The sequence below is a fragment of the Clytia hemisphaerica genome, unplaced genomic scaffold, assembly GCF_902728285.1.
Source record: "Clytia hemisphaerica strain Z4C2 unplaced genomic scaffold, Clytia hemisphaerica genome assembly, whole genome shotgun sequence".
NCBI classification, from domain to species: Eukaryota; Metazoa; Cnidaria; class Hydrozoa; order Leptothecata; family Clytiidae; genus Clytia; species Clytia hemisphaerica.
Genome location: NW_027103520.1, coordinates 9,112 through 19,827, shown reverse-complemented (window position 1 = coordinate 19,827; position 10,716 = coordinate 9,112). Strand labels below are relative to the sequence as shown.

General features: G+C 37.5%; 1 protein-coding gene across 1 annotated transcript in view; it reads left to right on the top strand.

The window, feature by feature from the left end:
- Positions 1-1,308: 1,308 nt before the first annotated feature.
- The window catches only part of LOC136799395 (uncharacterized), a gene marked incomplete at its 3' end in the record, with an annotated part of 14,864 nt that continues 5,456 nt past the window's right edge, over positions 1,309-10,716 (top strand). Inside the window, exons 1-8 of the mRNA XM_067056108.1 lie at positions 1,309-1,376; positions 1,918-2,058; positions 2,846-2,930; positions 4,611-4,660; positions 6,462-6,612; positions 7,455-7,620; positions 8,897-9,147; positions 10,433-10,593. Of these exons, the coding sequence (XP_066912209.1) occupies positions 1,314-1,376; positions 1,918-2,058; positions 2,846-2,930; positions 4,611-4,660; positions 6,462-6,612; positions 7,455-7,620; positions 8,897-9,147; positions 10,433-10,593 (1,068 nt within the window). The remainder of the gene's footprint in view (positions 1,377-1,917; positions 2,059-2,845; positions 2,931-4,610; positions 4,661-6,461; positions 6,613-7,454; positions 7,621-8,896; positions 9,148-10,432; positions 10,594-10,716) is intronic.

The following is a 10,716-nucleotide window of genomic DNA, read 5'->3' as shown; positions in this document are numbered from 1 at the left end:
CGTTGATTTGAGAGGCTTAACTGATGTAAGTTGGTTTTGAATTTTATGTTTTTGAGCTTGAAATATTTATGGGAACTTGTTTATCGCAATATCCCTTATGATTATATGACTTTCACAGATGCTCATTTTTATATTCGAGTTATCGTTGATTTGAGAGGCTTAACTGATGTAAGTTGGTTTTGAATTTTATGTTTTTGAGCTTGAAATATTTATGGGAACTTGTTTATCGCAATATCCCTTATGATTATATGACTTTCACAGATGCTCATTTTTATATTCGAGTTATCGTTGATTTGAGAGGCTTAACTGATGTAAGTTGGTTTTTGAATTTTATGTTTTTGAGCTTGAAATATTTATTGGAACTTGTTTATCACAATGTCCCTTATGATTATATGACTTTCACAGATGCTCATTTTTATATTCGAGTTATTGTTGATTTGAGAGGCTTAACTGATGTAAGTTGGTTTTGAATTTTATGTTTTTGAGCTTGAAATATTTATGGGAACTTGTTTATCGCAATATCCCTTATGATTATATGACTTTCACAGATGCTCATTATATTCGAGTTATGTGATTTGAGAGGCTTAACTGATGTAAGTTGGTTTGATTTTATTTTTTGAGCTTGAAATATTTATGGGCAGATCGCCCACATTTTATATTCGAGTTATCGTTGATTTGCGCGGCTTAACTGATGCAGGTTGGTTTTTGAATTTTATGTTTTTGAGCTTGAAACTTATGGGAACTTGTTTCTCACAATGTCCCTTAGCTTATATGACTTTACAGAGCCTTTTTATATTCGTTTCGTTGATGAGAGGCTTAACTGATGTAAGTTTGGTTTTTGATTTTTTTTTGAGCTTGATTTTATGGGAACTTGTTTATCCAATCCCTTCTTATATACTGTACAGATGCTCTTTTATATTCGAGTTATCGTTGATTTGAGAGGCTTAACTGATGTAAGTTGGTTTTTGAATTTTATGTTTTTGAGCTTGAAATATTTATGGGAACTTGTTTATCGCAATATCCCTTATGATTATATGACTATTACAGATGCTCATTTTTATATTCGATGTGATCGTTGGATTTGAGCTTGCTTTAAGATGTGTTTTGAATTTTCGGTTTTGGGTTTAAACATTATGGGAACTTGTTTATCGCAATGTCCCTTATGATTATATGACTATTACAGATGCTCATTTTTATATTCGAGTTATCGTTGATTTGAGAGGCTTGACTGGTGTAAGTTGGTTTTGAATTTTACGTTTTTGGGTTTTAAACATTTATGGGAACTTGTTTATCGCAATGTCCCTTATGATTATATGACTATTACAGATGCTCATTTTTATATTCGAGTTATCGTTGATTTGAGAGGCTTAACTGATGTAAGTTGGTTTTGAATTTTATGTTTTTGAGCTTGAAATATTTATGGGAATTTGTTTATCGCAAGTCCCTATGATTTTGACTATTAAGATGCTCATTTTTAATTCGAGTTATCGTGATTTGAGAGGCTTGACTGATGTAGTTGGTTTTGAATTTTATGTTTTGAGCTTGAATATTTAGGGATTTGTTTATCGCAATATCCCTATGAGTATATGACGATTACAGATCCTCATTTTAATTCGATTATCGTGATTTGAGAGGCTTAACTGATGTAAGTTGGTTTTGAATTTTATGTTTTTGAGCTTGAAATATTTATGGGAATTTGTTTATCGCAATGTCCCTTATGATTATATGACTATTACAGATTCTCATTTTTATATTCGAGTTATCGTCGATTTGAGAGGCTTGACTGATGTAAGTTGGTTTTTGAATTTTAAGTTTTTGAGTTTTAAATATTTATGGGATCTTGTTTAAACCACTTAAAGCGCATTAACAATTGCGTGGTTGATCCTTACCTAATAACTGCTCTTCTCTATTTTCCAGGCGATCGAGAAAGCACGTAAAGCGGTCGATCAAGCGTTCAAACATGCGCAACAAGAATTACGTAATGCAGTAGACCACGTGCAACAGAAGAAAAGAGAATGCAAAGAGAAATTGAAAATCAAATGTTCTAACTGTTACAAGGTATAAGATTTATTAATCTCCAATTAGGTTTTGATTGCTCCACGCATGACAAGAACGTGTTCTAAAGGTGGATCCAGCTGGCACACAACGTTGTTTCAACGTTTATCTAACGTTATATGGACGTTGTGAATGTTAGAAAAACGTTGAAACAACGTTGTGTGCCAGCTAGGGAGGCTTTACAAGAGGATTCAGTTTTCCTTTTTTAAAGTTTTTATTTTATCTTGGATGAATATTTTACACGAAAGATATTCTCTCGAGATTTAAACAGCTGCTTTGCCACATAATAAACTGAAGAAATCACTAAATCATTGTAAACCATTGCGCTCTGTTTTGCTCCAAGGGTAAACCATTTCAGCGTCATTTCGCTAATTCCCTTAAAGAGTGCTTTTCACATTATAACAAAAAACTTATCTGATATTCCGATGGCGGAATGCACGCTAAAGCTCTAAAGGAGCGGGTCAATTTCCCATCGGCCTTTGATGTGCCGCATCCCCCAGTCGGGTTCAACTACCCTTGCGTGAAAAGCTAAAAATATTTCGGTTGGACCCGCCAATCCCTGAAAACGAGGGCTGGGTTACCAGACCTCCCGCTGCAAAATCCTTGACGCGGTCTTGCAAAATTCCGTAATCTAAACCTTCCAGATGTTGAAAGTTTTCCTGACCTTCAGAGCTTTAGCTTGTCGGATGAAAAATTTCACCATCTGGGTGCCAGATAAGCAAAAAACGAGAGCACACTTAAGCGAACGGACTTCGACAGTAACAATTTTGTTATTATTTTTCTTTTCCAGTTGAAATGCAAGCAAGCTGAGCAAAATTGCAAAGGATTTTTGGACAAAGCCGGGAAGTGGATTGGAGGTGTCATCAATGCTGCAGGTGATATATCTAACAATCATAGTCAAAATCTATTGAGAATTTAGCTTATATCCTCGTTTTTCAAAATTTGGAGTTCGGGCGAGAAAGTCGCTTTTTGGCTAATTGATAAATTTATTCGAGTATTTCAATTCGGGAGGGGTTTATAGACTTCGAGGCTATATTCTGAGCCCTATTGGACCATTCTTGAAGTTTTGGAACTTATAAGTCTTAAGTCTAGCGTTAGAACTCAGAGTTAAAACTCTAGCCTTCCAACCTAGTTTAGAGCGCTTCCAAATCGTTTGTGGTTATAAGATTTCGTAGGAATTTTCCTTTTTTCTGAAATATTGTGACCATGATTGCAACATACTCTAAGCAGAGAGTACTTACTCATGGCCACACCTAGCTCTAGGCTCTGTCTTCATCTTGCCATTCTTTTAATTGATTGTATCTTTGTTGATTGTCTATTATCTATCTGTGCCTTCTTCTTTTGTTTCGTATCTATGTATTTTTGTGAAAGTAAATGTTCGATATGTATGCAGAGTATGGTCGTCTAAATGGTTGATATGATTGTTTTTTGTAGAAAGATATTACTTGTATCTTGTTCCAAAATAGATTTTTCTTACTTTATTTAGATAATAAACGTCCCCACCGTTTATTATAAACTTTTCGATTTTTTGACAGTTTTTAGGTCCGTAGCATTTTCTAAAAAGCACTTTGACTGCAATCTTCTTCTGTTATAATTGTAATCCTTTTCATCTTTTGATTGACACAGATGTGGAGCAAAATTTGTCAAACTGGAAAAGAAAAGTATTTTTTTGTCTATTTCAGCATAAAATAACAATATGCAGACACTGTTCTGATATAAAATATGTGTCTGATATGAAACGGGAACACTTTTGTAAAGATAAAACACTCGATAACAACAAAATGTAAAAGAGCTGAATCAATTTCATAATTTCAATTGTAAAAGTAAAAATTTACACTGCTGTCAATTACACGCTGAACGATTGTCACCCAGCTAGCACACAACGTTGTTTCAACGTTCATTTAACGTTAAATTGACGCTGTGAACATTAAATTGACGTTGAAACAACGTTGTGTGCCAGCTGGGCAAGTGCAGGCTACGTCATATCTACCTTCGTTTCGAGCGCGAAACTTCTACACATCGGGATATGCGCACTGCTCTTGTTTTGAATATATGAATATCTCCGGATACATTGCATGCGCCTAGGGTTTTAGTGAAACAATAGAGAGTTTCGAAAGCCAACCAGCTGTGTTTTAAACATTCTTTTATTTATTTGAAATCTCTATTGATAAACTTCTTTTGTTAAAAACTTCTATTAAACGCTATTATGTTTTATCCGATTAAAAAGTAAACTTCCGGTGGGGGCCACTAGCGGCCGCATATAGCAGTGCCTATTGACCAAGAGTAAGGCCTAAAAGCCTGGAGCTTTATATTATGTAGACTAGGCAAGTGATACATGTAATTACCTGAGATTCTGCGTCGGTTAGCATAACTTGAATGCATTTGAAGCAAAGCTGGGGCCACAAGATACTCTGAAAGTCGAAAGAATAATTCTAAGGGGTCAAATTTTCGACTTCTGAAAAGGCTTTGGTAGTCGAAAGAATAATTCTAAAGGGTCAAATTTTCGACTTCTGAAAAAGGTTTTGGTAGTGAACGTTTGCATTTTTCTCTTTCAGGTCGTTGGGTGAAGAATACTGTCCGAAAGATTGGCGACGGTCTTGCAAAGGTCGGTACCGGCAACTTTTCTATTTGGTGGGGAAATCATTAACATAAACTGATAAATTTCCTTCCGTTTTAGACGGATTTCTGTCTTAGCCAAAAAAGGCTTTGCGTCTCATAATTCTGCATGATTTATCAAAATTCTAAGAATGTGTGCTGGTCTTAGACGAAAAATCTTGCTTTGACCATTGTATTACTATTAGGAGCGATAGCTTACTATGACAGGGTTACGGAAAAAGCGAACAACTTTCTCGTAGCTAATACATACAGACTGGAATGGTTTTAATCCAATTTTTGATTTCCAGACCGGTATTTTAGACCTATGTTCAAACATTAAGGGTTCCAAAACACTTTCAAAATAGAAGACGTCACAAAGCAAACAGTTACGCTCCACTATTTTAATCGGAACGGAACTGCTCCGATTTACTTGCTCCGAAACCAATATGGACACTTCCTACACCATATCGAAGCAAAGCTGAACGTGGTCTTAAAAGATTTTAATCTTTGACGGTCTAAAATTAATGCTTTTTTTAGATATACAGTCCATAGATTTATAAAGCCCGAAGGGCTAGATGTAAAGCTTTTGCTGAAAAGTGTGCCGTGGTTAGGTGGTTAAATAGGAAATCCTACCTAAGTCACGTGACATTGCAATAGAATTTCAGCGGTTGACCAATCAGGAGCTTCGCAGGTTTTCGAAAACAATAGCAACAATATTTTTTCCGATATTCACTTTTTTTTTACTTGCGATGGCGCAAGTCCCGACATCTAGCCCTTCGGGCTTTATAAATCTATGATACAGTCGACGCTCTTTCAATCGATTATCAATGGTCGTTGGATTTTTATCGAATAAGGGAGCGTTTCTATTAGTAGTCGTTTATGATAGTGAGTTTATGTATTTACGCTTTTGAGGACGGTAGGGTGACTGAAGTGATTTGGAAAAACCCGCATATCTGACCCGCAAAATCGAGGACGGTGAAAGTGCTCATTTACCGTCGTCCTCAGTTGGTCATGATCTAGTCAAATAAGAACCTTACCGTCTCCGTCGCTGAAAACACAAATACATAAACTCGGTATTTACAAGGAAATGACGTTAACGGTGACTACTTTCGTTATCCAATAATGGAGCGTATCGATTACTAGAGCTTCGTTTATGAGAGTTTCTTGTTAGTGGCGACTTTCAATATTACCGAGTTTATGTATCGGAGGATATCGAGAGCGACGGTAAGTGAAATGATACAAAACAAAAGTCGATAGTTGATGTACGGCTCTTTATCGCCTTTGCTCACCTAAACAGTCGACAACATTTTTGGTGTTTTTACCGTCGTCGAGCAAAGTGGACGGCGATTTTGTCAACATTTTGCTTTATACCGTCCTCCTCGTCCATCTCGAATACATAAACTCGGTATTATCCAATAATGGAGCACATCGAAAAGTAGAAGACCGTATAAGAGAGCATCAACGGAACTATATACCTTATCGGCCAAAACTTAGTCGGCCTTAATTATTAGTCGGCCCTAATTTTAGTCACATCGTCAAAATTGAATCACTAAGGGCCGACTAATAATTAAGAATGATTAAAAATTATATATTTGTAAATTCTTTGTTAAAGTAATACCGATATGAAAAGTATGTTAAGGAAAGCTTGATTATAAACTTTTAATTTGGCCCAAACTTTAAGTCGGCCCAAATTTTAGTCGGCCCAAATTTTTAGCCCGTCCTAATTTTAGTCACCAAGCCAAAATTTAGTCACTTAGAGCCGACTAAGTTTTGGCCGATAAGGTAAGCTACTTTCCATTTGGTTTTCTTAGGTTGGACGTGCAGTCAAGAGTTTCTTTAAAGGCTGGCGACGTCGACGTTCTCTGATGGCGCAACGTGACGAGAATTTCCATATTCACGTACGAAATCGAAGGTTTATCAGTAAATTTATTTGCGAAGGGATAGTTGGCGGAGGATGCAGAGGTGAGTTGTCAAACCCCCTGTCTAATTGTTATTTTACCTTAAGTGTCCTTATAAAAAGTTACTAATCCAGGGGGTATCTACTTTGAAATCCACGTACGAAATTGAAGGTTTATCACTAAATTCATTTGTGAAGGAATAGTTGGCGGAGGATGTAGAGGTGAGTTGTCAAACCCCCTGTCTAATTATTGTTTTACCTTTAATATCTTTATAAAAAGTTACTAATCCAGGGGGTACCTACTTTGAATATTCACGTACGAAATCGAAGGTTTATCAGTAAATTTATTTGTAAAGAGATAGTTGGTAGAGGATACAGATTCCAAATTTTGCGCTATGAACCACGAAATTAAATTCTGCAAAAATTTCTTCTCTTAAGGTAATGATTTAATGAAGGAAGAAAATTAAAATTTCCAATTGAATGATCTTCAAAAATAATCGGCCGCTGGGGAGGTAGTTGCCCCCTACCCCCTACTCCGTCACCACCAGGGTTTCTACTGGACCTTGAAAACCTTGAAAAAAAACACTAAAATTTTGCAAAAATAATCGACCGCTGGGGAGGTAGTTGCCCCCTACCCCCTACTCCGTCACCACCAGGGTTTCTACTGGACCTTGAAAACCTTGAAAAAAAACACTAAAATTTTCCAAAATAATAGGCCGCGGGGAGTTGCCCCCCTACCCCCTACTCCGTCACACCAGGGTGTCTACGGGACCTTGAAAACCTTGAAAAAAAACACTAAAATTTTGCAAAAATAATCGGCCGCTGGGGAGGTAGTTGCCCCCTACCCCCTGTCCCCTTCCACCATCCTACTGTTTCCAACTGAACAATCTTCTCTTCTCCCCCTTAGGTGTATCTCATCTATGTTATGGAACTTGTAAAGCTGTGGATTTCATTGGACAAGGTCTTTGCCACACCCTGGATATTGCAGTTGGCGTCCTGAAATTGGCTGAAAAAGCATGTGGTTGGATTAATTCAGCAATTCAGTTCTTAATGCAAATGTTCCTTATTCATGGGTAGGTATAAAGATATCGAGTGGGCTAGAAAAAACGCAACGAAAATACACCTTTTCAACTGTAGCCGCAAATTACCGCGCGGGCATTTTTTTGTGCGTTTTACAACCCTTAAAACCGTCCCAGTCTTTTTTTGCATCAATAGACAATAGAAAAAGGATTGGATCGAGTTTAGAGTGGTAAAACGGACAAAAAATGCCCGCGGCAATTGGCAGCTACGGTCGAAAAGGTTTATTGAAATGTCTATGAAAGTTTGTGACGTAATTGTAGCCTCATAAAATTCTCATATTATTATTAACGATGTTTGAGACTGGTGCTCGAAGCTTTAGAATTTTTTTTCGGTGGAGAAACCAGTCTAAAGTCTCCATTTTTGTCAAAAAGTGGCTATTTTTCAGCTTTTTTCAGGCGTATTCGCGAAATTAAATCCACGCGAAATTTTTCAAAACTCTGATTGGCGAAATTAAATACACGCGAAGTTTTTCAAAACTCTGATTCGTGATATTTCGCGATTTTTTTCGCTCACGAAATTTAATCCGATTAAAGTAATTGCGCCGTAGAAAGTCATATAAGTTAATCCTTACAACGAAGGTTTGTAAGTAAGCTTTAAACACAGAATCATAGATCATAGTAACCGTCAAGTCAATAGGTCTGCACCCCAAAAAATAGGTGAACCCCAAAATGCAGGTTTTTAGTTTGACGTCCACTAAAACTTATTCAGTATGTGTACTGCCCGAAAACTTTTGTAATGGATAGCCTATAAGTGTGTGATTTTCCCCATCAACTGAGGGTATTTCCGAAAAATTGATAAATTTTCTTTCAAGTTTTGGGTTGCCGAGCACCTAGTTCTTCACCATTAAGAGATAAGTCCTACAAACCAGGGTTCTTTTTGGAGCAGTGTGGAGTTTTCGATCACAGCCTTGCACCGCAATGGACTGAGTTCAAATCCCAAGCACTTCCATGTAGGGTTAGGTAATCATAGTGATAGACTCTCTACTTTAACCCATATCTGGCTGATAATGATGGAAGCTAGGTAACTTAACAAAAAATAAACAACCTCTAAGCAAACATTCGATTTGCGTAAGGGATCGCCCCTACAGATTCGAACGTTTGCTTCCATAATGGCGGAAATTACATTACTTAACAAAACACAAACAACCTCTAAGCAAACGTTCGATTTGAGTAAGGGATCGCCCCTACAGATTCGAATGTTTGCTTCCATGATGGCGGATGTTAGGTAACTTAATAAAACATGAAAAACTTCTATTCTTCATCATCTTAGAATCCGCTTCGAATTGGGTCTTGGACAGAAATTCAATGGTTTTATGGTTGGTGCTGGAATCGATTTAACTTTATTTGGAAATCGAATGTATTTCGAATTCCAATTCGATCTGAAGAATCCGCTACGTAGTATCACCAATGCTAAAGATGGAAGTTTATACCGGTACAAGCAAGGTGTCCGGCAGTTGAGAACGGAATTGACGTATAACCCGTATGACCGGCCGAACCCGTTCGCTGATTTTGATTTGGCTGGTAAGTAACCCATATTGTCTGTAACAACTGACCTCTATATAAATCATGGACGACCGACCATAGTGCAGTGGTAGAGCATCCGGCTACGGTGCGCAAGTTTGTGGGTTCAACCCCCGGCCGGAACATACTCTCGGGTACCTAATAGCCGTTCCCCCGCTAATTAATTTTTCGAAAATTTTCCACCCAGGACATTTTAATTCCAACCCCCCCGCTTATTAAGTTTTGAGATTTTTTCCAACCCCCCTGCTTATTCCAACCCCCCCGGCTATTAGGTTCCCGAGAGTACCCATGTTGTCGCAAAGCCATACCCTAGCTATAAAACGTAATATTTCCACCACCATAATAAAAACAGACCTGATGAAGAATTTATTTTTCTTTCTCTTTCTATCCATCCATTCTTGATATCTGCATCTTAAAAAAGATCATCTTTTTTTATTGTTTGACCAAACACTATCTTCTCGTCCAGTTGAACCTTATACTATGGTTGAACTACTTGCTGAAGACGATGGAAAGTTTCCTGAAAAATTATGCACAAACTTTATATCAAAATTCCAAAAACTTGAAATCAATTGCAAGAAAGAATATTATAAGAATATGATTAGAAATCTTGATTTTTATCGAACCTTTTGGGGTGGTCTATTTTGAGAGCCACTGATCTGTATAAACCCTGGACGGCCGATCGTAGTGCAGTGGTAGAGCATCCGGCTACGGTGCGCAAGGTTGTGGGTTCAACCCCCAGCCGGAACATACCAAAGATTTCCATAATGGTACTTGATGCCTCTCTGCAATTAAAGGATCAAGGGTAGATGGAGCAATCCAGGGAGAAAGAGTGGCGTCCTCCCCTACCTTCGGGTAGATAGCTATCGAATGAGTAGCCTTCGAATCGCCTCCGACCCTGGACTATTCACCCTCTTTGATCGGAGAAAATTTTAGAAAAAATGTACCCTAATGGTAGCACTACTGGATGTGGGTCATTTTATAATTCAATGAAATGTTCCGTTTAAATTAATTTCACCCTCATTGAGAAGTGCTACCATTAGGGTACCAGTTTCAAAAAATTCCGATCAAAGAGGGTTTTTGTTCAACCGAGATTGAGAAACTGAGTCCACAAAGCCTTAAAATATTCTTAGCTTGTTCTTAGTATTTTGGCCATCAAAACCTTATGTTCTTATATAGTTTGTTCTTATGAAAAAAGAGCCTATAGTCATCAAGTTTTAAGGTAACATTCACTAACACAACCTTGACGTTTAATCGTTAGAAATTTTATGACGTCTCTCTATTTTAGGAACTTTTGGTATCGAAGCCTTACAGACAGGAACCGAAAATCGTTTGGGCGGTTGTATTACCGCCCTCACGAAAGGCGATAATGGCGCCCTCAAGCTTTTGGCTTGTAATGAGAAAGACGAGAGGCAGAGATGGACTTATACTTTACACGGTCGTTTGATTGTAAGTGAATTTTATCATTCTGTTTTCTTATCAGAAATACACGGGCTTCAGAATTATAGCAATGCAGACAAAGCATGTGGTTACTCGAAAAAGTTCACGTGATTTTATTCCCATGTTACTTAT